Source organism: Orbicella faveolata, unplaced genomic scaffold, assembly GCF_042242905.1.
Source record: "Orbicella faveolata isolate gen_17 unplaced genomic scaffold, um_ofav_v1 contig_12, whole genome shotgun sequence".
Classification (NCBI taxonomy): domain Eukaryota; kingdom Metazoa; phylum Cnidaria; class Anthozoa; order Scleractinia; family Merulinidae; genus Orbicella; species Orbicella faveolata.
In genome coordinates, this window is record NW_028301539.1 from 29940813 (window position 1) to 29966087 (window position 25275).

General features: G+C 38.6%; 3 protein-coding genes and 1 pseudogene across 5 annotated transcripts; 2 read left to right on the forward strand and 2 right to left on the reverse strand.

Annotated features, from left to right (window-relative positions):
* Nucleotides 1-60: 60 nt before the first annotated feature.
* Nucleotides 61-5906, forward strand: LOC110060357 (solute carrier family 67 member A2-like). Of its 2 annotated transcripts, XM_020767124.2 has the most exons (5): nucleotides 61-493; nucleotides 586-673; nucleotides 2509-2552; nucleotides 3058-3187; nucleotides 3328-5906. In XM_020767124.2, the coding sequence occupies exons 1-5, from the start codon at nucleotides 386-388 to the stop codon at nucleotides 4347-4349; spliced, it is 1392 nt and encodes a 463-aa protein (XP_020622783.2). In that variant the 5' UTR covers nucleotides 61-385; the 3' UTR covers nucleotides 4350-5906. The 2 variants fall into 2 exon arrangements, with proteins under 2 accessions (XP_020622783.2, XP_020622782.2); XM_020767123.2 differs by lacking the exons at nucleotides 61-493; nucleotides 586-673 and having other exon boundaries at nucleotides 2289-2552.
* LOC110060359 (peroxisomal targeting signal 2 receptor-like) lies at nucleotides 5024-11861 on the reverse strand. Of its 2 annotated transcripts, none has more exons than XM_089283248.1 (12): nucleotides 11715-11861; nucleotides 11335-11445; nucleotides 10837-10894; nucleotides 10180-10294; nucleotides 9812-9847; nucleotides 9324-9401; nucleotides 8531-8639; nucleotides 7821-7930; nucleotides 7607-7644; nucleotides 7304-7379; nucleotides 6549-6704; nucleotides 5024-6002 (listed from the first exon to the last, which is right to left on the reverse strand). In XM_089283248.1, the coding sequence occupies exons 2-12, from the start codon at nucleotides 11441-11443 to the stop codon at nucleotides 5937-5939; spliced, it is 951 nt and encodes a 316-aa protein (XP_089139374.1). In that variant the 5' UTR covers nucleotides 11444-11445; nucleotides 11715-11861; the 3' UTR covers nucleotides 5024-5936. The 2 variants fall into 2 exon arrangements, with proteins under 2 accessions (XP_089139374.1, XP_089139373.1); XM_089283247.1 differs by having other exon boundaries at nucleotides 11653-11802.
* Nucleotides 11862-11865: 4 nt separating this feature from the next.
* On the forward strand, nucleotides 11866-20787 carry LOC110060361 (17S U2 SnRNP complex component HTATSF1-like). The gene is made up of 13 exons (XM_020767128.2): nucleotides 11866-12129; nucleotides 12388-12516; nucleotides 13383-13455; nucleotides 13567-13614; nucleotides 13966-14046; nucleotides 14509-14582; nucleotides 14884-14958; nucleotides 15510-15598; nucleotides 16403-16490; nucleotides 17256-17345; nucleotides 18053-18118; nucleotides 19094-19280; nucleotides 20007-20787. The coding sequence occupies exons 1-12, from the start codon at nucleotides 11974-11976 to the stop codon at nucleotides 19259-19261; spliced, it is 1137 nt and encodes a 378-aa protein (XP_020622787.1). The 5' UTR covers nucleotides 11866-11973; the 3' UTR covers nucleotides 19262-19280; nucleotides 20007-20787.
* A 2288-nt stretch (nucleotides 20788-23075) lies between these two features.
* LOC149117483 (BTB/POZ domain-containing protein KCTD16 pseudogene) lies at nucleotides 23076-24721 on the reverse strand (annotated as a pseudogene).
* Nucleotides 24722-25275: the final 554 nt, after the last annotated feature.

The window sequence follows — 25275 nt, forward strand, 5'->3', positions numbered from 1 at the left end:
CAGTTCCACAGATGTACTAGTTACCAGTCTTCCACCCACTGGAAAGATTGCTCAGGTAGTTTTTACTCTTCAGGTATTTCAAGACGATATTGGTCATTTTTTTCCAGAAACAGTCTAGAACAAAGGTTTAGAATAGTCACAACACAGTGTTGTCTACATGAAAGCCCCAATATAAGCACAATGATTCAAAGTGTTTTCTCTAAGATCATTCTGTTGTGGCCCGGTTACAGTTATGCGGAGTTACGTACATTTGCGTGACCCGGCGATCGTCTTGAGATCACGTGTGAGGATTGCAACGCCAATCAAAATTCGCCTTGTACTCCCTTGTACTATGTTTGAAAGCCAGTGAGAAAACAAAAAGAGTCGAAATCGCGAAATCTCTATTATGCATGGGATTCTCGGTTCGACGTGGCCAAAGATGACTCTGGCGTCTTATCTAAAGATCAAAGAAGAAACTCTGTTAGTCTATTGTTTATACTTTGTGGGATTTTTGGTAAGGTCTCTGTCCGGTTTCGATTGTGAATTCACCAATGTTTCTATTACATGTAATAGCAAATTTATTTATGGTTTTAATTTTGTAAACAGGATTTGTTTGCCGTAAGCTGCTTCTTACCTTTGTTAACTCACAGAGCAAGAGAATTAGGGGCTTCACCATCACTTGTTGGGGTTATAGGTACGTATGGAGTGTTGTAAAGAAGTACTAAGTCTTGTCTACAATGGTTACGTACATGAGCGTTAGTGTACACAACAACAAGCTTCAAGGTTATGTAAGCTTATTAAGCTTCCACCTATTACCTGTTATTTAGGGTATTGGAAAACAATTGGCAACTTCTTTTGTCGTTTCAAAATCGTCACAGAAAGTTTGTTGTCACTGGTTTTATTTACTTTTTGCTAAACCCCGAGCTATTTAGCTCATGGTGCGGTTTGACTCAAAATCGTGAAACCGGCTTTTTAAAATTTCTTATTCTTGTCTCATAGTCATAAGCTTATCATCAAATCTGGAAAAGAAACCTCAAACTGGTTTATAAATTTTCAACCCAAAAAGAGGCGTAGAGTTCTAGATTTTGGATATTCAAATTATGTTAGTTTGTGCAATAACAAACTTATCCATTAAGGGTCAAATTAACCCAGGATAAATAGAGTAAATTGCTCGCGCATAGGTTTAGAGACTTTCACTGCCAGGAAATATAAACAAAAACCTCACTGAAAAGTCTTAAAATTAAAACTGAATTTGACACAATGTCATATAGCAACACAGTAACTGTAGTGCGTTGAACAACTGGTACCCTGATTGTCAATCAAAATTAAAATCAGAACAAGGATAGCTTCATTGCTGTAGATGTTAACAGTGCTATCTACTGCATATATAACTACCTTGTAATCAAGCATTTTTTGCCTGTAGTAGGAAAAAAAATGTCTTTTCACAGGTTACTGGATAGCTACTCAGCATGAATTAATTTCAGGTCAAGTTTTTTGAAGGGTAGTCATACTATGCAATGGTTAAATTGTTATCCAGTCTTGGTACAAAAAGCTATGGAGTGGATAGCAAGAGACCATTTCCGAGTTGCCTTTTGCCTCTGTATCAAAACGAGTCTTTGAGAAAAACCATTCATATGGAAATGTGTTCTGACTGCAGGTTCATTTTTGTGCAAATCAAACTCTTTTTCATATGAAAGGTTTGCAGGAAGACTCGTTTTGAAACACTGAGACACAAGGTGACTCGGAAATGGCCAATTTGACCAGTGGATAAATCTCAATCTTTTATCCGGAGTCTCCCCTCCAGTTTATCAGCAGTCAGAAAGCAAACAGCCCTGGACAGTTCTGATTGTAAGTCTGGAAATATGGAACTTCCAGTTGAATTGCACATGCATATTGGCCAAACACACATATTTGTTTTTCTCTGTGTTTTATATCTGTTCAATTTTATTTTTTCTACAGTAAAGAATGAAAACTTGAGCTATGAACTGGAGCCTAAATGTATTTTTTTATATAGTTTTTCCTCCATCAGTTTAAAAGAACTCTCAAAATAGGACGAAATTCAGATGGGCAAATTCCTGGTCAGGCCCGGGAGGGGACTTCCTTATAAAAAGGATCAGGGTGCTTGTCATACATGTTAGGGGTTGGAAAAGCGGTTTTGGTACCACTTTGAGTGTGCAGCCTCAAAAGGTCCACAGCAGGAGATTTCACAGTACCCTTTCGGGTATTGAGCAGAAAAAAAAATATTACAGGAGATATTTGGCAATGAACTTTACGAGTAGAAGGTATTCCAAGCAATCATCTTATCGCTAATGAAATTTCTAACCCTCACCCTAAGGGTTAAAACAATTTCAAGCCACGCCCGCAAAACAGGATCTTGGTACCTCTATAGGGGTTCCTTCCAACAAGCACCCCCATCCTTTTCATATGGGAGTCCACCCATGGAATCAGGTTTCAAGATACTTTTCAGACTATTACCCTGCAGGGAGACCTTGAAGTCTGAAATTGAGTGGTGCTTGTTAATCTTGGCAGGTTCTATATACGGAGGTCTTCAGTTCTTTTCCAGCCCTGTCATAGTAAGTGACTGTATCTTACATTACATAACTTAATGTTTACTTCAATCACTAGAGGGTGTTAAATTCTCCACACAGCAAGTTAACAACAGCAAAACCTATTGTACTGACATCAATTTCAACAGTGCCCATGAACACCAGTACTTGTAAAATGTTATTTTGGGGATATCACCTAGCAAAAAGGAATTAGATTAGTAGTATTAGAGTACTAATCCCTTTTTGGGATAATTGATTTGCTCAAAAAATACATGCCCTCTAGTACAAACTTGGTAACAGGTTACTTCACAAAATTACATTTTTCTCTATGTACTTCAGCAGGGCTGATCCCTTCTATATGCCTCCTTGAGTGCAAAATTCAAGGGAACTGCCTCTGTATCCTGTTCCCTGGCTTATGGCATTGTCATTATCACAAATACTTTCTGGCCCCATATGGGAGCACAGAGCATTAATTTCTTATCTTCTTAATCCTGTAGTCCTTACTAACTTTAACATTTTTATGTGTGTTTAGGGCAGACTCAGTGATATTTATGGCAGAAAGCAGCTTCTTTTAGTGAGCCTGCTGGGAGCAGCTGTGAGTTATTTCCTGATGGCATTTCCAACAACGTTACTTTTCCTGGCATTAAGTAGGATTCCTATAGGTGAGTTATACATATATGGTGACTTTGATAGATGATGCTTTGTAATCAGAGAGGTTGAGGTGAGAACCAAGGATAAAGAGAGGTATTTGTTGTGTGATTCCAGTAAAAAAAAACATGATTTGTTGTTACTATTTTCCCAGGGATTTTCAAGCACAGTCAAAGTATTGCAAAGACATATCTTTCTGATGTTTCACCGTCTGTTGATCAACCCAAGGTGTTGGGCAATTTCAATGCTTTCTCCAGTCTTGGCTTTGTGATTGGTCCATTGATTGGCGGCCACTTGGCCATGGAGTCAAATGGGTTCTCCAAGGTGACTGTCTTAACTGGATGTATTTTTGTGATCAATTTTTTCTTCGTGTGGTTCTTTATGGCATCTGTGGAACAAGTCAAAGGACACTCTTCCATGCGACAAGAACAAGTACTAATTGATGATGAGAGTGAAAAGAGCACTAACAGAAAAATTACTGAACATGAGAATGGAGGACTGGAACATGACAAACTGCATGTTAGGCACCACATGCCAAGTAAAGTGGGCAACAGTACATCATCAAATTTTACCAGTGTATATAAAATTTCTTCAATGAGCTCCACTCTGGACTTGTTGGTCATTCGATTTGTCATGGGATTTTCAATGTTAGTTTTCCGAAGCAACCTTAATTCCATGCTAGAATTTCACTTTAATACCAGTCCGAAAACCAATGGCTACCTTATGTCATATAATGGGTTAGTTGGCGGGTTTTCTGGAATTCTTGTAGGCCAAGTATCAAAATTCTACAATCACAATGATGCAAAAATGCTGTTGCATTTCTCACTTATTCTTACAGCATCAATCCTAGGGATAACATTTTCACCCAGTATCTTCTTTGTTGCTGTCTTTATCGCGCCACTTGCCGTATCAAGTGCTGTGTCACGGGTGTGCGTGACCAACCTCACATTCCGAAGAAGTCGTGGGGATGAGAAAGGGATGATCTTTGGGGTAGGGAATTCCTTGCTGTCATTTGCACGTATGATCTCCCCTGCACTGGGTGGTGTCGCTCAGGAAGCAAGTGTGTATGCACCAGGTAGTATTGGGGCACTGATCGCTGGGACTGGTGTGCTTGTCATGGTACTCTTTCCACCAGATAGACTCATAGTGAGTACAGACAAGAAAAAAGACAAGTGATCATTTTGCGGGGGTAATGTTAAGTATTGGAGAATTTCAAATGAACCCATTGTAAAGGAAGAGTTTCGTGGTTCGGTGCAAGACCAAGTTTTCTTGTGAGAATAAAATGGCTTTTTCCCTTTCTTACTAACCACATGTTCTGCCGTTATCTAATTTGGGTAAGCAGAATATCTGATGTCCAAATTTTGTGGAAGATATCAACGGATTTACATAGAAAGTGCCAAATTAATGAACATAGAATTTGTTTTACAGGCCAAAGAATTTAGTCTGGACACATGCCTAAGTTGTCTACTCATGTCCAACTGGTTCATAAACAATGGAATTGAGTGGTGCTTGGGATTCAGTACATATACAAATAACTCTAATGAAAAAGATTCACCTCTATTGTTTTTGCGATTGAACGTAAAACTTTCAAAGAAAAATATCTTTCGAAAGTCATCCGCCTGCTTTTGATCATTTCATAAACAATGAAATTAAATGGGTTAATGTTACAGCTTGCACAGTGCCGAGCCATGAAACTATCCCTTCAACAGCCACCTCTCTGCAACAACTCCCATCCTCTGTACGGGCTAACCCAAAAATGTAAATTATATCACAATCTCTTGATAACAGGCTGTTCTATACAGTGGTCTCTTAATTCTGAATAAAAAGAACTGTTAGTTACCTTCATAAGGTTTATCAAAAAGACATACATGTATTTCATAACAGATTTTATCTTATTTGGTGTAATAGCTAATTTTACAGTCTAAATGTACTTGAAAGAAATCTTGTTTTAGATGTTATTCATATTGATTTCATCAATTACTGATGCTTCACAGGAGAAATTTGTTGTTCCAGAAAATCTCCATTCCCCTCCCACGGAGAAAATGTTTTGTCTGACCCCCACCCCTCCCCACTACACTGAGATTCCAATAAACCTTCCTCCTTCATTTCTGACAATGACTTTCTCTTGCGATGGATGTGAGTATTTCCTAGAACTGCAAAAACTAATAAAAACTAAATTTTCCACTTGAAGTCATTACAGGCTGGCTGTAACAAGCCTTTTGAGAAAGAATTTTACTTTGAAAATTGTTTTCGATACAACTTTTTTTATTTGACTATAGTTTTGTAAATTATACCCATGTGCATGTACTATTGGATCAAGGGTCAACGTACAGCAAAGAATAAAATTCTTGCAGATAAGCTGCATGCTACCAGTAAAAAGTAAACTTGAAAGTGTCTCGAGACTTGATGTAATACTTTTGTGTACTTAGAATTGATTCAAAATGTGCAAGATTTGTCACTAGGTTAACTGGTCAAAGATGTTATTTACTAGAAGTTAAATTTTTATTCAAAAAATGTGTCATTCAATAATTAGGAATAAACAATATTATTATTATTCAGTAAACTGATATTTAAATTATATGCTGAATTTGATGTCCAAGGTTTGTCCAGACAATGTGCTTGTTCATCACTGAAAACCTACATGTACATGTACATTTGTATAGATTAATTTGTAAATAGCACAGACTGTTCTAAAGAAACAGTAAAATAAAGAATATTTAGTTGTCTTGTCAACTTCTTTGTATGTACATCTCACCATCGTGGTCACCTTTGGATTAATGAGGCAGGGCTGTAGATTTTTACATGTCCATCCCAAGAGCAGTCAGCAAGCTAAGTAAAACAAATACAGTCAATTCTGGTTAAGCTTTCTACTCATTTCCACCCAATAAAGAAACTCTTTGTACACAAAGCCATGATCAATCAAGTAACTATTGATTGATTGATTGATTACTACCGAGTAGCATAGGTCTGTGGAGCATACGTAGAACTTCAGGCATATAAACCTCTGTCTGTATAATGTTCATTAATCAGACCTTGACTTGACACATAAAGGAATTAGTACAACAGATATATTGGTGACACTGCAGGCTATCAATAATTGGTCTGCCATGAGATTATAATTATGTGAACATTACCAATGTCTCATCAATGACTAATTTATGACTGAAAATCTGAAAGTTTTGTCTTATTCATTGATTACTAATTGATCCTAAAGGCAATAATCAATGATCAATCAACTGATTATCCATTGATTACCAATTTATTACTCCCTGATTTCACTGATGTCATCGATTAGTTACCTCCAGTAGCTTAGATAATGCAAAAGTAATATAAACGATTACATTTTATGTTTCCAGTGTCGGAAACATGCCTGACCTGTCCAGGCAGGTGAAGATTAAAATCCAGACCAACCACAAATTCTGTGTGATGCTCTATTCTTTCTAAAGATTGTGGTCCATTGTTAATGTTCCAAGTTCGCATGGTGAAGTCATATGAACAAGATGCCAATAAAGAGCCGTTATGGGGAGAGCACTAATAAGAAAAAAAATACTATTTTATCACTTTGCAAAATCACTTGACTCAAGTTGACCTAAAAAATAGTCTTTTAACAGTTTCCTTTATTTTCACTCTCTCATGGAACGGTTACCATAAAAATCTGCATACAAGCCAAGTGGCCCATAAGGCCAGAGTATTTAATCCTGGTTTCTGTACCATGAAGTGACTAGGATTATTTCTACTCCCCCCTGGATGGGATGCGAGTCCACTGCAGGGTCAACCCCAGCATTTAAATTTGCCGGTACCCATTTATACACCTGGGTGGAGAGAGGCACTGTGAGAGTAAAGTGTCCCCAGCCAGGGATTGAACTCAGACCGCTCAATCCGGAGACCAGCACACTAACCATGAGGTCACTGCACCTCCCACGTCTTTCGACCGTGAAAAGGTTTAGAACTTTGCACATAGAAAACTTGCTAATTCAGACATGCCATGTGAAGAAATCATTTGAAACATTTTCTTGATTAAACCAATTCTGTTCTAAAATCCAGTTTCATCAACTTTGCAACATTTAGCATTTCATCCCATGTCTATTATTTGATTGAGTACAAGGATTAAACAGAACAAAGCACCTCACCTTGACTCGTCTAACAGCATACTGGTGACCTTCAAGACTGAAAACTGGAGCTGTTGTGTTGCGCAGGTCCCAACCCCTTAATCACAACAAAGCAAAATGTGTATTAAATAGATGAAGTAACAACCAAGCTGTCATGCTACTCTTAACATTCTTTCCACACATAAATCCACAACTCAATAACTGTCTTAAGACCCAAACTTTCCCACAAAATCCCTCTCAATGAACATAGGCTGAACCCTTCCCAAACAATCCCAGGGTTAACAGAATTTATTATTATTTCAGTGTTATTAATTTTATAAGTACCTGATCTTTGTGTCCACTGATCCACTGACTACTAGATTCTGCACATCAAGGAAAATGTTTATTAGACAATGCTTTGTATGTTAAAAAGTTCTGATATTAAATGATTTAGTAGAATACCTTAGAATCTGTGCTAAATATAATTTTAACAATAAAGGTGTTCCTGGCCATCTGTGATATTGTCTTTAGTTAGTTTAATTAATACCCTGATACTCACCACATCATATTTGGCCCAATCACAAGTGAGGACCTCTCCATCATGAGCCCTGATAGTCTGTTGGGCCCTTGGAGGGGCTGATACATCCCATACCCTGAGGGTGTTGTCACCTAGGAGTTCAGGAAAAATAAGAGTTGGTGTGCATTATGTATTTAGGATTTACATAGATACAACTTTGAAATTTTCTTAGTGTATGAAAATAACAGTGTTCTTACATGTATCTTGAGGTGATTCATTTAATCATGCTGTGTTCATCAGTATCTTATTGATCTGATGCTTATTAAGAATCTGATTCTTATCACACATATAGTCAGTGACCTCATTCACATTTTTTTGGACTGGACTTTCATTTCATGGGACTTTGGTAACCATCTCTGGATCTTATTTTCTTCTTCAATGTTTATTGTTTGTAACATTACCACACTGACCTGTCAGTGAATGAATTTTTATTTTTAATCATCTATTATATTTTAAATAAATTAATCCAGTTTCAATTTTTACTTTGATCTCATTTCTTATGCTTGTGATGATTTTATTTATTTTGATTTATCAAATGAATTCAGTTTCATTCTATTTTAATTACATTTCAACTTCATTTGTATCCTGCTTTTATCTGATTGGATCCTCCAAAATTTCCACACTGCCTCAGGAATTCTTCTCTCTATTAAAATTAACAACGGATGTATGTACCTTATGTAGCTTCATCATACCTGAGGCTGAGGCAAAGGTCCTTGCAACATGTGGAGACCACACAGCACTGTAGACAACATGTTGGTGATCAGTAAACGTCGCTAAGGATTGGGCCTGGTTTGGATCCCACTGTGAAAGAAAAACAGTCACTTTAATCTATGGATAACTTTCTGAAAAAAAAAAGCTTTGGGACTCGCACAACTGTTATTTCACAAATTGACTAAAAGTTACATAATGTGGCCAATTGCTTTGTGACTTTGAGATACCCTAGTGGCTACTGATGAGTTGTGATTTGTATTCAGTAAAGCTGCATTCGAGCCCAGAGGCCCATCAGGCTGGAGCTTATCCCAGTTTCTGCAGCATGAGGTGACTAGGAGTATTAAAATTTTCTATTCTCCCTGGATGGATGATAGTTGATCATAGGGTTACTCCCAGCATTAAATTCGCTGGTACCCATTTGATTATACAGCTGAGCACAGAGATGCACAGTGAGAGTAAAAGTGTCTCCCCCTAGAACACAATGCAACGACGCAGGCCAAGGCTCGAACTCGGACTGCTCAATTATCCAGAGCCCAGCGCACTAAGGTGTTCCATAGACTAGCACGCCTTACAATATATAGGAGAGCAATAAAAATAGAGGGTCTGGAGTGAAGAGGTAGCAGCATACTGAAAATAAATAAAAATTACACGTAGGTTGTTCATTCTTGAGACCTGTCCCTGGAATTTCATGATTAAAAGGTACAAGGTTACATTTACTTAAAACTACTAGCAACTGATTAGCTGCCCATAATAATAAAATTAAAGCTTCCTCACCAATTTTATGGTGTGATCCCAGGACGCACTCAAAATTTGATCAATTTGTCTATGACAACTCCAATCAACTCCATAAACCTGTGAAGTACATTGAAGAAGCTAGTTATTAATCACATACAGTACCAAGACATACAAAAAGTTAAGCAATTAACATACTCAAACTAATTCAGTCTACTTGTCATAAATAATTAATTGAAATTGACAAAGTTACGCATGTGCATTGTGATGAGAACCACATTATATGCTTACCCCATTGTGTAATGACTAACAGCTTTCGAGTGTACAGTATAATAAAGAAAGATACTAACAAATTGAAAGCTTGCTCCTTCAAAATCACAAAATTAAGTTGTAAGCTGAGGAAAATGTTGTGTTTTAAGGTGCACAAAACTGTTTTACAGTACTGATTCCTCAGTTTATGTACCATCCTTTACTCTTCAGCAAATTTATTTAAATATCAAACTTAAGAAAGAAGCACTACCATGCTGTACCTCTGCCCTGTGCTCTTTTAGAACCTTTATTGGACCCTGAAAAAAGAGATTCAAGATTGCTTTGAGACTGCATTTATTCAATTTTCACTTATCAGATCCTAAGATCACAGTCCTGAATGAATGTTTGGTAATCAGTATCTAAATACAATAAACTCAAGTTACATGTAGAATTGCAAATTTTTTTAACACCATGAATTGCTACACATTCCCTCCCAGTCAAGGATGTCTTAGTATAGCATATAAAACTGTGCAAAGTCTTACTGTCAGTAATCCCTGGAAAAGATTTCGTAGGACTTGATTACAGAGCTACTATCTTCATTGTGAATTTCAGCTAACAAAACATTTTGATTATCAGGTTAACTTGTTACCTTAGGATTTTTAATATCCCACATCTGAAGTGATCCATCCCCACTTGCGGTAACACTAAAATCTTGATTGTGTTCACTCCATGAGCAGTCAAACAGACCCTCACCCCACTCCCACCTATGACATGAGAGAGTTTGGAAAGAATTACTGATTGCTGTTGTCCTGGGGGGTAAGATGGGATCAGGGGGTACTCCCAGAAAAATTGGGTGGGGGTGTAAGACCCACTTCCCAATACCCTTAACCTATTTAAGATCAAAATCTGTGATTTTCCCTACCCTGTTTATGATGTGACTTATACACATTAGCTAAATATGGGAGTACCCCCCTGGGTGTGGGATGCACTGGCAAATTCCGGATGAGTCATTGCTCTACTGGTGTAGGAGGCAGGAATTATATGTAAGATGTCACTTAAAGTTCCTTAAAAATGGAACCAAGTGTCAAGAAGGACTTGTAAACTAGAATACAGGGTCTTCTCAACTATTCATATCTAAAAGTGTCTTGCCCAAGAACAAAACGCAGTGCCCCTAGCCAGAGCTCGAACCTGGATCGCTTGATGTGGAGACAAGTGCACTAAAACCATGAGGCCACCGCACCTCCTATGTCAGTGCTGTTATGATACTGCAGTGCCAGAATTTTCATCATTAAAACAAAGAGTTTACCTGCCTACAACCTGAATTCCTGTGGGAAGGACATCTAGAATAAATAACGTCCCACTGCCTAGAACATAAAACAGACTTCGATAAGCTCAGTTTTAAGAGTTTTATTGTACCCCTTTACTCCAACAATTTAGGTTGATGTACCTTGGTTAGCGAATGTCTTGAGCCAGTTATGCACTCTATTTTATCAGAATGGGACTAATAGTGAACCTGCAAATAATTATGCGTAGTTAAAGAAAAGATCCATACCTCCTGCACAGAAGGGTTTTTTTTCTAAGATCCCCACACCCCTCTGGAAATTCCCATATTAAGCTTCATAAATTTCTTTTAAATTTTTTGGTCTTACAGAAACCCCTCCTCCTCCTCCCCCTCTTGGAAAATTAAATTTGTCCCTTCTGTTGGGGGAGTATGGATATTTTCTGGAACTGCACAATCTCCAGATTTCAAGTCCAGCCCTCTACCCGCTCTGGCATGTCCTTTACAGTTAGAGATGCTAGTTACCAGCTATCCCATAATGTTGTGAAGCTGCACAGAGAAGTCTTTGCCCAAAGTATGGAGAAAACTTGACTGCATATCCATGGCGTCCACGAGTGTGAAATGTAACAGCCATGACTGCAAAAAGTAACAAACTGACATAAAACATATACTCTCTATAAAGAAGGCCACATAAATTTAAATCTTTAGAGTCTTAATTAACCTGGAACTTTTAAGGACTCACATGTGTCCTCCAGTGTTTTATGAAAGGGACTTAATTTATATTTTATTTGAGCTTATATTATTTTTTCTAGTAAAACATACTGTAGTAAGAAATAAACCTACCGGTTCACTTTAAGTTGTTCCAGATCGGTTTAAAGCCAATTGACCCTTCTCTACAAGCTCACCTTTTAAATATTCATTCTTTACATCTATATGCCATAATTCGTCAGAGGATTGAGCTACACAGAGGGAAACGTATGTCAGAGCGTATCGTCCGCCATATTGTGGACTTTGGTACCGAGCCTTTGAGGACACTTCGATTTTCACGATATGAAGTAGCAACTGTTCAGGGATCCTGACGGAGTTGATGTAGGGATTTTTCCAAGTCAAGTCTACGTCGTTGAAAGGTTAATACCTTTTGCGCAAATTTACAAAGAGTGAAATATGAGTAGTTCAGATCCCAAAGATTTTCTGGAAGAGCTCAAAGAACAGGCGAAGAAGAGTGTTTCTGGAGGCGAGGAAGAACGTCAGACTTATGTTGATCCATCAGATGGAACAGTTTACGAATGGGACGCTGAGAAACGAGGATGGTTTCCAAAGGTAGTACTAGCGTGTTAAAGGTTACTGGTATTTTTCAGTAAAATGCCGTAAAGCTATACTTCTGTTGATGGTGGCAAACAATTTCTGAACACTTTATTAAGGATCATCTCAAGTGCTTCGCAGCTTCCTCAGTTGTATTAATTAAGCTTAGTCCAATAGTACATCAAATTACATGCATGCATAGTACTCTATCAAATGATATAATAGGTCAATACACTATTAAAAGAGGATGTGTGAACTTAATTAACACTTGTACAGGTGGATGAGGACTTCCTTGCCGCATATCAAATGAACTATGGTTTTACGCCGGATGGTGAACAAGCTGATAACACAACCACTGACCTTCCGGTAACTGCTGCAGATGAAATACAAACCTCAAATAACCAGGTAGGTAAAGGTATGTGCCCTTGATGATTTTATGGAAAGTTGCACTAAATAAAATTTTAATAATAATAATAATAATAATAATAATAATAATAACAATAACAATAACAAAAGCAATAGCAATCGCAATTGCAATTGCAATCGCAATCGCAATCGCAATCGCAATCGCAATCGCAATCGCAATCACAATCACAACAACAATAATAATGATAATCTTGATCAAAAGTGATTTCTTAAAACATAAGTAAGTGTAAAGTTGATAGCTGATGTTTCGGCGTCATCGTGACACCATTCTCAAGGCAAAGTGAATAAATTAATGCGAAGGTTTGATTTCTATACTTTTCAGTCTCTACAAATTAGCATAATAACAAAGGATCACAAGTTCTTCAAGTGAATACCTTTGCGCGAATTGAGTCCATTTGCTTGTTTAGAGATGGTTTAAGTTTTCTGATAAAAAGTCTTCTTAATTAGGCAATCAAACTTGTTCAAGCATTTAGTATGGACACAAACAAAAATCGTCGTCAATTTGTAAATATTGCTTGAGCAAACATAACTCGAAAGCACCTACTTGTCTTTCAGTACAATTTCACGTGCTTACTAAATGCTTGAACAATAAAATTATTGCCCTTTAGTTTTCACGTGATTACATGTATTCTCGCAATCTAAACAACACATTTGTAGTTAAAAGACTTGCATATATATGGGAATACGAAAATATTAATAAATATAATAAAAAAATTAATCACTTGATGGAAGTTTTTAAATGAGCAAGACTCAATACATGTATAAAGTATTGCAGGTGGATTATTCAGATGGTCTTTTGCGGCAAAACTTGGTACAATGAAACTTTGTTCAATTCCTTGTTATAGGTACCAAAAGAAGAAAAAGGAGAAGAACATGGTCCAGAGTTATTAAAGAAGAAGAAGAGGAAAGCAGATGAAGGTAAATACTGACTGATGAATAAAATAAAACAGAGTGGGACATTCACATACACTGTATTGAGTATCTGTGAATGATTCTTGCCGGATATAAATCTCCTTTCTTTTCTTCCAGGATGGTTTGAAGTTGAAGGCAACAAAAATCCAAATGTTTATGTTTCTGGTGAGTTGTGCTTACATGTATAATGCAAAAATAAATTTTATCCAATATATTTCTTGTTTACAATTATATTGCTACTGTCTTGTGATTACTGTTTAGTATCATTGTGTAGGTCTGCAGAAAGTGCAGAAAGTTGTTTTAAAGACACACAGTCTAATATTTATTACATAGGTTCACAATAAAACCAGAGCGAGGGTGCAGTGGAAATTTCCATACATATGCTGTATTTTTGTGCATGACCTGACCTCAAGTCGGTGTAATTGTTTGTTGGAATTATGTGGGAAAGGTCTATTATAGAATGATGTGAATATTGCTGCATAGTTGTTGCTGACCTCATGAGCTCTTCTTTCTTAGGACTGCCACTTGATACCAGTGAGGAGGAATTTATTGAGATGATGAGCAAATATGGCATTATAATGCAGGATCCTGACACAAGTAAGGAAAAAAAGTCTGTTGTAATATTATTATTGAAAGATTTAATACTCGCTATTTCGGAGTCATCATGATGCCATTATCAAGAGAAAATAAGTATAAGATTTAGCGAATGAGATGAAAATGCTTTTCATATGCAAGCTCAAACCAAACCTGAACGTGTAAACTGACTTAATTTGTGCTGAAGTGTTTGTTTAGCCATCTAATTAGTGTGTAATTTTCAGTCCTGGCCTATTTTTGCATGCCTTTACTTTTAATTGGCAAATCTCTTTTGATCCTATGTACTTTTTTATGCTCAGGTTTTGTTATTCACTCAGTTAGTAGTGATATTAGTGCTCTCTTTTCAGTTATTAATTTTACACACATGCATGTGTTGAATAAATGATATAACAGCCAACTGGTGACTAACAGCTCATTGTGTGTAAATGGTGTGTAAAGTAATGTAATAATATTAATTTTCTTTAGATAAGCCCAAAATAAAGCTTTACAGGGACCAAAACGGTCAACTGAAGGGTGATGGCAGATGTTGCTATCTGAAGGTATCTATTTATTTTAGTTTGCTATATCTTGTAACATCTGATGTACGTGATGTATTTTTGAGTGATTTCATGCTAGACAAACTGCAATCATATGGCTCTAACCAGCAATCAAACCTGGAGAGTACATTAACTGTGTCACTGCCATACCTCACTGACTTGGGTACTTAAATGTAATTATGGATTTGATAATAAATGTAGATTCAAAAATATTTGTTTTGCTACAAACAGTCATTGTAACAATGGTATCTAATTTTATAGATTGAAGTAGACTTAGATATCTTTCTTTTTTCTTCCATGACAGCGTGAAAGTGTTGATCTTGCGATAAAACTTTTGGATGAGTCAGACTATAAAGGAAATACCATACATGTTGAACAGGTATGTCCAGATATGTTTTGTTCAAAAACAGTTTTACGTGTATGTCCTCATGGCATTAAATTCCTTGGATTGTCACTGCACCTTTTAGTAACTTGCCATCCCTGCGCATCTGATGGTTTTTTGTTCCACTGCCATCAATCCTGATCTAATTAGTGGACCTCGAAGGAAACAGAAGTTGACTTCAGCCAATTTAAAAGATGGGGGATATGTCTAAAGGACACAATACCTTAGAACAGCTCAGTCACAGCATTTTGAGTTGTTTTGGCCACGTACAAAATTATTTCTAACTTGAAGAAAACTGAAAAGAGTAGTTAACTAAAATAAAAACACAATTTAAGGGACAATATTAAACCATAAACGAACAGGGATGGTTAAGGATGGAGAAGATTAACATGGAAATTACAAATTGCAAACTTGAAAAATTTAGTCTAAATTTTTCAAGAAGTGCAAACTGTGATGTAGCTCCTAAATTAAATATATTTCTGGTAACCAATTGAATGATAAACTTCAAAATAGTGCAAATAATGATATTTGGTCTTTTTTAACTTCAGGCAGAGTTCCATCTGAAAGGAGAATACAATCCAGCTCTAAAGAAAAAGAAAAAGAACAAAAAGAAGAAAGCAGGAAAGGGACAGGAAAAGTAAGTGAGTTGTCAAACCTGGTTGCTAGACAACACAATCTCATGCTGTTGTGGGAGTAATCCCATATATATTTTTATTTTTACATCTATAAAGACACTATAACAATAGTATGAATTACAAATTATTGCTTCAAGTCAACTTTTCTTTCAAATCAGTGCATGCAAAGTTGAAATCTTACTTAGGAGGCTAGTTACAAGACCTAGAGACGACTAATCCAGTCTGACCTCTCTATGTATTAAGTGCACAAGGAAGGTGGAGGCCTCATGAGGGGGAGGGGAGGGTCTGAGTATCCCACATCCCTTTAATCTTTGGCCTAAATATCCTATATCCCGCTAATTCCAATTGCAAAAATAATTAACGATATTTCTACTCAATGCCCCATTTTATCTTTTCTAAATATCCTATATAAATAAAATAAAGGGTTATTTAAAAAAATATCCCACATCTCATTAATTTCTCCCCAAACAGGGCTAAAATAAACTTGAAGTCCAGCTTGCCCTTAGGACAAGTATCTCTCAAATATTGCTTGCCCTGGGCAAGTCTTAGTTTTCTCTTTTCATGATTTTGTTGGTAGTTGACTTGCCTGATCCCTTGCCCACCACACAAGTGAGAATGATATGGTCCTTGTCCAGAAGGAGAATCTGCCTGTCCCGGACGACCAGATGGCGCTTTTTTCAAGCCCTGCCAAATATCCTACATCCTGTTAAATTTTTTACGTAGATATCCCATCTCCCCAAAACCCCTCATAGGGCCTCAGTCTGATTCAGACAAGTATAACGATAAACATTTGAATTTTTTTCCAGATTATTAGACTGGGTGGAGAGAGACACAAGGAAAAAACATGAGAGGGTCATTGTCTTTAAAAACATGTTTGATATTGAAGACTTTGAGGTTTGTGTTTCCAGTTCCATTACATCAAATTTTAAAGGAGCTGCATCACGGAGGGTATCAGCCATTTTGAAAAATTGGTCGTTTTTTTTCAAGTTGGTCATTTGTAATTTGTTGTGATCATCTCGGCTTCCTATTTCTTCTCTGATGGTTTTCTACCTTAAACAACCAGTATTTTACCCACAATTTGTAATGTACATAACGTGTGGGACAAAAGAAATAGATGAAATATGCGTCAGTAGTGGATCCAAACTTACACGCATGGTGACGGCCATAGGTAAATCAGCAGGGTTAGACTACGAGCCTGACTATGAGTAGTCCATTTTCGCTTATAGTCCGTCGAGTGTGACCGCGAGAAAAAAATGGCCTCGCGAAATCCCGGCAGTGTCTGATGTGTGAAGCGCGATTCTTGCCCCTAGGATATCGCGCGGCCATTTTTTCTCGCGGTTTTCTATCGCGTCACCCACGACAGGCTAAGCGAAAGAGGGACTACCCGTAGTCTACAGCAGGGTGGGCATTTCGAGAAAAAAAAAAAGAAAATTGAATTGAAAACGATTTTTGTCTCTTTGGACCTGACGGTTTCAGCGATATAGGCCTAGGCTCCTGGATCTTGCATTGCCGGCATACAAAATCAACGTGTGACTGGCTCACTATAGTCTGTTTTTCACAATCAGCTGTGTTGTTGCTTTGGCCTAAGTTTTATGCTCGCATTGTTTAATGAACCTCTCTTGTAGTTTAATTATGTCATAATACCAATTTTCTTTGCAGAAAAATCCTGTTTTGATCACGCATTTGCGCAATGATATGAAAGCGGAATGTGAAAAGTTTGGTGAAGTGAGAAAAGTGATCGTGTTTGATGTGAGTATTGATAGTTTTTCTCGCACAGTTTTTTTTTTTTTTTACATTCAAAAGAGACTCTTCCAAATTGAGATCCCCAATTGGTATTGTAAAATGAAAGAAAAAGGAACGTTCACCGTAATTTATCATTTATCATCTAATATCTCCCCTCTCCCCTGTTTGCGGAACGTCAGTTGTTAAATTCTGAATTTCGTTACAGAAGTTTTCGTCTTCATGACTATTGAGCTTATTATCCTGATGGCTCCAAACAGTTCTTTACATTTTCCCCAGATGTTCTTTATTTCCACCATGTCACATAAAAAATATCTTAAGTTAAACTTTCCCGTCGGTCCCTTAAGAATTCTGCTTGTTATCGATTGAGGAAAGTTTTGTTTGAGGGCTTCCCAGGTGGGGGAAGGGGGTAGCATGTTCCCTTGATCCCTTGAAAATTTCACTTTTTCTCCCTTGTTGCCTATTTGTAATAAGTTTCATCGTTCCCTAAATTTTTCGTCCCTCGATAGTAGAGATATCCCTTGTTCCCTTGGAATAAATGTTCACTTGTTCCCCGAAACCCCTTGGATGCAATAACTAAAGTACAGTGACATTGACGTTTTAGCTTTTCTTGTGACTCCCAGAACAGCTGGAAGCGGTAAGAGTCGGTTGTATTCGCAAACCACCGAGTTTGAATGTGTTATAACTTGTAATTCTGTTGTTTCTTTCTTTGACAGCGTAACAAAGAGGGAATTTGTTCTGTGGCGTTTTCAGCATTCGAAGCAGCTGATGCCTGTTTACCGGTACGTATAGTCTCACACAATTAAATTTTAAGTAATATACCAAACAAGGTAGGCCTAACCGTAGAAATAAAGCTCCGTTCTCAAATTCCTCCGGCATAGTGTGGGCTCGTGAGGCCTCAGTTGCCCTAGTCTTTTTATTCAGGTAAACGTTTTGTTTGGTAGCTATTGAACTAAACAATCAAAAGTGAGTTCGTGAAACTAAATAACTCCCTTTACAAGATAGCTGACTTTACAAATATTTGTACTCAGTTGAGTAAAATTGAAACTGAACATGGAACGCAGAAGAAAGAATTTTCTCTCGAAAGGGAAAATTAAAAGAGCCGTCGCTGTTCACGTTCTCCAGACAACGCAGAATTTGGTCATTTTACGTTGTTGTTTTACAGAGGACGGCAAAGAAATGTACCAAGAATTATAACGCACGTGCACAGCCATTGTACTGATCATTAAACATCTTTTTTTAGTGACATTGTAGTACGCCCCGTGACGGGGCCACCGTCCACACTACTTCGGAGAAATCTGTAAAGGGCATTTTTTTTTTCACTCTGAAAACTCACTATCAAGTGTTTTCCGTCCACACTACGCCGTAGGAATTTAAAAACACAACAATCACCGGTCATTTTGGATTCGTGTTTGAGGAAAGCTCGGTCAGGAAAATCACATGATTATCGTGACGTCATCGTTTTCGAAAAGCTCCGTTTTCAAAATGTTTTCCGTCCACACGAAAACGAAAAGCCGGCGTTTCCAGATTCCTCCGGTGTGAAGAGCGTTTTCGAAAAGCTCCGTTTTCGTTACGGGTTAGTGTGAACGGTAGACCTCAACCGTAGAAAAAAAGCTGCGTTTTCAAGCTTCTCTGACGTAGTGTGGACGCTGCCCAAAACTCCTGCTGTCGCGCCTCGCACGCGGTCTTTCTCTCGTTTCTGTCTCTGTTATCTCTTTCTTCCGTCGTTATTATTAACTGAGTACATTTTGTGGCAGGTGATGAATGGTCGGTGGTTTGCAGGTCGCAGAATAACAGCTGAAAGATGGGACGGTGTAACAAGCTACAAAGTCGAAGAAACGGATCAACAACGGGAACAGCGGCTTGGTGAATGGGAGAGATATCTGTCGGGAGAACTGGACGAACCAACGGCGTCTAAAACCTAGCTACAATCCTGTTCCGTTGGTAAGATTAGTGAAATAATTTCGGGGGGTGGGGACTCCGATATAAAAAGGACGGGGGTGCTCGTCGTACCTGTCAGGGGTTAAAAAAGTGGTTTTGATATCTCTTAGGGTTTTCAGCCTCAAAAGGTCCACAGCGGGAACGTTCGCGGTACTTATTAGAATATTGAGCCAAAAAAAGGCAGTGTCATCTAATGTGTTGCTTTAGAATTCGCACCTCTTAGGGGCAAAAAAAATTTCAAGCCACGCCCACAAAACAGGATCTTGGTACCTCTTAGGGGTTGTTTCAAAATTTCCGACGAGCACCGGGGAAATAATTCTTAGAAGAGGAAGTAGTCATCTCAGCAAAATGACTGACCGAGCTTTAGTTCGAGCTAGAATAAAGTGGCCGTAATAACGAGGTGTAAGGCGGGGTTCCACAGGCTGTAAAGGAATACAAAGTTGACTATGCCGACACAACGTCAGATTATCTGTCTTATCATGACTTTGGTGGCGTTGAAGTAATTTTGCAGGCAGATTGCAGGCAGATAACAGGCAATAAAACCTGATATGACACACATAACTTCTCCACTAGAACAAATGACTAGTGTTATGTTGTTGTTTCTCTACTAGTTTTACCGTTTGAGAAGGGAGAATTTTCCAAAAAATAGCGTTGCTTATGTTTGCTATTTAATTTTATTTCAACTATTTTGCCACTGTGGCCTTGCAATAAATATTCTACTGTTTTCAGGACAATTTGAATCAACTCGCCACATTTATAAATGTCAATAAATCATGCAAAAGGAAACAGTCAGCAATATCTATTGCAAGTTGGAAACTGCGGACAGTTGAAGAACAGCTCAAGGGCCATCTGTTTATCATCTGTGCACGTGCTGTACACGTGGACTGAGCGACCTGGCATGTGCACCGTCGTGTGTCAAGATATACTGGACGTCGAGATGGCTTGGAACCAAGTGAACACAAAAAGTTCGGTATTCTTATAAGAGGTTCAAACCAAGAGGACAGCCAGGACAGCCATTTGAAAATTTATTCAACCAAGGATATTCTATTTATTAATATGAAGTGAAGAAAAACGCTAGCAACGTCAAAGAAACTTGCTAGATGGCTCGGAGTCAAAAATTAATCAACAACGGATGTCGAAAATCTCGCCCTGTTTCGCGGAATACTTGACAGCTCCCAGCGTCTGTAAAATTCCTGAACCAACAATGGCTTTGTTCCGTGTTAGCTTCTCTTTTTTTAAAACCAATGTCTTGAATACAAAGATTGCGGTAAATTGTGGCTTTTTAAGAAACAGAGAACATTTCTTGTATAGTGAAACAGTTCTAGGAACACGAGTTAAAGTTTGTAGGAACGAGAAATGCTGTAGAAACACGAGCCGTAAACGAGTGTTTCCACAGCGTTTTCGGGTTGTCAAAAACTTTCACGAGTATTCTTTACTCTTTAGAAACTCGGACAGAAATGTTTCGATTACTCTTAGAACTGAAAATAAAGGTCGTACTTTTTCGAGGCTATTTGGTTATTGTTCTTGTTAGTTCTTGTCAAATTTTCATACAGATTTCTTGTCTTGCTTGTTGCGGCACGAGTTGCAGAAGAAAGTGTACACCTTTGTTTTTACTACTTTGGCGGCTGGCTGTTACTACGATTACCAGTTGAGTAAGAGCCTGTTTACATGGAAGGAGGGTGCTCCGGCTAACCGGGCTACCCGGCTAACCGAGCTACCCTGGGAGGGCTAACTTCTCATACCTTTCTTCAGAAAACGCATTGAAAAGTTTACATGCTAGGCAGGGTAGCCCGCCTACCCGGGGCACCCTGTCTACTTGCGCGGGGCACCCGGCTAGGCGGGATAACTTTTTACCATGTAAACGGTTCGTCCCGGGCTATCCCGGCTAGCCGAGGTGAGATAAACCACGAAAACATGGCGGCGCGAGGTGAATTTTTTCGTAGTTACCTTTAACAACAGTCCTATACACTGAAAAGAGGCCGCTAGCGGAATGAGCGATAAAAAAATTAAACTTGCTGCCAAAAAGTTTCTTTGGTCGGCCATTTTGTTTGTTGTGCTTAGCGGCCGCTCAAAAGATAGCCCACGCAGCCCACTCACTGTCCCGGTTAGGTGAGATGCATGTAACGGCGGGCTGTGTGTCAACCCTTCTAGCCGGGTAGCCTGGTTATGTAAACAGGCCCTAAGGCGCGACGGAGTTTTGGTGGCGAAGTTTTGGATTAAAAATTACGGTGTTACCATGGGCAACTATCGTTTCTAATGGCAACAATATCTTCACCTCCAATTTCGCGCGCTTTGCTGCAAATGACGTCAAAGGCCAACAAGTTGCCACTGGAAACGGAGCCAGTTGGCAGTGACAACAACACAAGTTGAACGTTAAAACCTGGTCACCAAACTTTCGTCGCGCCATACTCGACTGATAATAGTGGTACGATTTTCATGGAGGAGAACTATAGTCCGGATAAACCGGTTTCTGCAAGCCTTCGACCGGCCATCTATTTCGTCTGTTCAAACTGAACCTGGTTCTTTGCACAACCTTCGTGGCGGTTTGTAACTACAGCAGCACTTGCCAGCAGCGGGTTAGAGTCCCTCATAGTTGATTACTCGCTAGCGGATTTGTAAAAGTTGGAGAAACGGTTATGTATACCAGCTTGGAGCCATAATTCCCATTAGAAAAAAGTGAAGATTGATCGAGTCGTTTTCCTGGGCCCCGTCTACACCAACCAGGAGGAATTTGAAAACGGAGGTTTCACTCTGAAAACGCATCAAATGTTTTCCGTCCACACTACACCAGGGGAATGTAAAACGCAATTATTACTGGTCATTTTGGATTTGTGTTTGAGGAAAACTCGGTCAGGAAAATCACACTATTATCGTGATGCTTTTCAAAATGTTTTCCGTCCACACGAAAACGAAAATCCGGCATTTTCAAATTCCTCCGGTTTGAAGAGCGTTTTAGAAAAGCTCCGTTTTCGCGACGGATTAGTTTGGACGGTAGGCCTAACCGTAGATATAGAGCTGCGTTTTCAAATTTCTCCGGCGTAGTGTGGACGCTGCTCTACTGCCTCGTTTGTGTAGGTTTGTAGGTGTGTCGGTCCAAATCCACTGTCACCGGGAGGGACTCGTCGTCAGTCTACCTCGGAAATCTCGTGAACTAATAATCTGCATGAACAACAGGCTAACGCCAATGAGGGAAAAAAGGTTGGATGAAAACTAATATTCACACCGAGACTAAATGTTTCAAATATATGCCAGAAAATTGATGGTCTCATTTCCCTTTCTCCCACACAATGGGTCTACAAATGACCACTGACTGGAACCGCATTCAATATTGTCTCGCGCACTATTCCAGCATGTTAAGAAAAAAACCACCTGCGGGTTATGTTTACTGACCTGAGGGTGAAGTGGAGGAAATTATTTTTCTCAATATAATAAACTCGAGTAGGAGTTATTGTAACAGTGAAAAAGCATGTTGGAAAAACTTTCTCTTTTTGCAGCCGAAGCAATTGTTATGAAATTAAAATGTGCGCTTTTCTCACAATATGCAAGAACGTTGAATAAAACACAAGGGAAAATATAGATGATTCCCAATATGTCCGTCCTTTCTGTTTTGTCGAAAATGTCATACAATAGAATACTCAAACCAAAAGAAGTTTTCCTCCCCTTAGTCGAACACTGTTTTTTCACCCCAGATTTCTCGAACTATCCCATTTTTCAAACCTATTTTCGTTTCCCTTAGAGGTTCGGAAAATTCCACTTTTGCATGAAAATAGTCTGTTCTGGTGGTCGGATTGTTAGATCTTTCACTGTCAATGCTAATTTATTGTAAAATTTGGTACGATTATGCAGGGAAATAGTTCTCATTGACTAGAAACCCCAAGAAGTCTATTCCTCGCTTCACTCGTTTCATATTTTATCGACTCTTGTCAATTTAGTCAATTTAACCCGCTGGAAAAAAAAAAAAAAAATCGCTCGCCAATTTTTGTGCGAATCGAAGGTCCAAAATCCACCATTTTTCGCAAGATACAAGGCCCGAGGTTTTTCTTCTTCAATAACAAGGAAACTCGATTATAAATTGTTCGCTAATGGCACTTGTTTGGTCTTGTATAGCCGCTATTTTCATGGTGTCATTAGTAACGTCCGATCTATATTAAGTGTTTACCATCTACTTAACTGATCGACGAGGGAAATCTAGTACAATTTCAGTTTTAACAAGCCGACAGCTTTTTTGCAGGTGAAATTTCGGGTCGCAGGACTCGTATGTTGACTTTCACTTAATGAAAACGCCTGGATAAGGAGTATTTGAAAATTAACACAGCTTTCACGTATCTGTCTCAAACAAAATTTAAAACATCGGGCAATTTCGGTTATCTACTCTTTTAAATGTTTCCGAAACACCAAAACTCACTCTATTTGTCTGCGAAAAGCTAAGAAGATATGTTTTAAAGTTCATTCAAACGGTTACATTTTCTTTCATCAATAAAATGAACGATCGATAGATAAATATTCTCATATAAATTACTTTTCTCTTCTCCTTTGTTCAAACTATTCTAACGTTTTTGTCAAGTGAATGTATTTGAGATTTCCACTTTCTAGCGCCGCAGGAAAACGTGAATAGTAAAATGGTCCCATTTATCTTCATCGCTTTTTGTGCTGTCCGTAATATTACCACTCTTTCCTCCACTGCTCGAAACGAGCTCGAAGTGGCAATCTTGCAGTCGCTGGAACGCTCTCTCGATATAATTATGCTTCAGATAAAATCTGTTTGTGTACCTGTTCCCCTCCGGGTTAGGATCCCTTGTCTCATTGAGGGTTTCTCCAAACACTTCACGGCACAGAGTTACTCTTCCGCAGACTACAATTCTTTGTAGCTTGCGAAAATTCACGTCTGCCTGACCGGAGCGACCAAACGTGTATGTACCGCGTATGTGTAGCGTGATGTAACCAAACCGATCGCTCACAATCGTGGCTGCTCTTTCCCGCGCTTTCCAGTACAGGTCAAGTTGCTGTTCTAGTGCTTTTATTCCAAAAAACTCCGCTTCTGTTTTGAGCCTTCCAATCTCGTGGAAATCGTCTGGGAGGTGCAATCTTTTTGTTCGGAGAAAGTCCAGAATGTAACGAAATAGAGAGCCATCGCGGTCTATGAAATATTTCCCGGATTGGTCCTTTTCCACATGCTGCTTCCCGCTGAAAATTCGCCCAAGAAGCGAATCGGGTTCCCTTGTTAACGTGAGCACTGATGTGGAGTAGAACTTTCCACCGACGTTCAATTCGATATTTTCTGGGAACAATCGATGATGTTGTGTGTAAATTGCAGCCGCCATGTTCACTACGATAGTTTTGCCACGAGCCCAGCTGTATGTCAGTCGCGAGTTTATTTGTTTTAACGGCAGCGAATAAGAGACAAGTAAGTCAAGGGTAGAATAGATTATCATCTGCGACGTGTTGTGTTTGATTTTATAGCTTTCCGCTAGAGGATAATTGACATCTCAATGGGCATAAAATTAAACAATATTAGCTGCGGATGGGTTTTCAAGACAACCGTTGTTTAGCTTCTGTTTCTCCATGACGCTCGCAACAAAGGGTACGTAACACAGCATGAAAACATCAGCGGAAGCAGACGTTTACTGACGAATTCAGATTTTAAGTAAAAATTCTGCATTTCCTTACAAATTAATTACTAGGCAAGGGTGAGCTATTGGGATAGAGTCATTCGGTTTCCTCAATTCAATCCAAAATTGACAGCTCGCCCAGAAGGCAACTAACAAATTGTTTTCCCCAAAGGACTTTTCTTCCGAGTCATCTAGATTATTCATCTAACCTCGTTCTCACTTTAAAGGATTTTCGCTTCTGCGGAACTGCTAAGTATGAATAATAAAAAAAGAAAAAAACTATATTTCTTTGTTATTAACGTCGTTTTCTCCGTGCACAGTGAGATCTATACATTTCGGATCCGTTTGCGCAAAACAGCAGGCGTGATACGTAGACTGAAATTCAGCCT

What these genes read in the sequence shown, in the direction of transcription:
- LOC110060357 (XM_020767123.2), top strand. Translation starts at nt 2,289, where the DNA reads ATGAAATTTCTAACCCTCACCCTAAGGGTTAAAACAATTTCAAGCCAC. An exon ending in TCTTTTCCAGCCCTGTCATA is followed by an intron (nt 2,553 to 3,057) that starts GTAAGTGACTGT and finishes ATGTGTGTTTAG; the next exon opens with GGCAGACTCAGTGATATTTA. An exon ending in ATTAAGTAGGATTCCTATAG is followed by an intron (nt 3,188 to 3,327) that starts GTGAGTTATACA and finishes CTATTTTCCCAG; the next exon opens with GGATTTTCAAGCACAGTCAA.
- LOC110060359 (XM_089283248.1), bottom strand. Translation starts at nt 11,443, where the DNA reads ATGGCTGTTACATTTCACACTCGTGGACGCCATGGATATGCAGTCAAG. An exon ending in GGGATCACACCATAAAATTG is followed by an intron (nt 8,640 to 9,323) that starts GTGAGGAAGCTT and finishes TTTCTTTCACAG; the next exon opens with TGGGATCCAAACCAGGCCCA. An exon ending in ATCTTCACCTGCCTGGACAG is followed by an intron (nt 6,003 to 6,548) that starts GTCAGGCATGTT and finishes TGTTTTACTTAG; the next exon opens with CTTGCTGACTGCTCTTGGGA.
- LOC110060361 (XM_020767128.2), top strand. Translation starts at nt 11,974, where the DNA reads ATGAGTAGTTCAGATCCCAAAGATTTTCTGGAAGAGCTCAAAGAACAG. An exon ending in TACAAACCTCAAATAACCAG is followed by an intron (nt 12,517 to 13,382) that starts GTAGGTAAAGGT and finishes TCCTTGTTATAG; the next exon opens with GTACCAAAAGAAGAAAAAGG. An exon ending in GAAAAGTGATCGTGTTTGAT is followed by an intron (nt 17,346 to 18,052) that starts GTGAGTATTGAT and finishes TTTCTTTGACAG; the next exon opens with CGTAACAAAGAGGGAATTTG.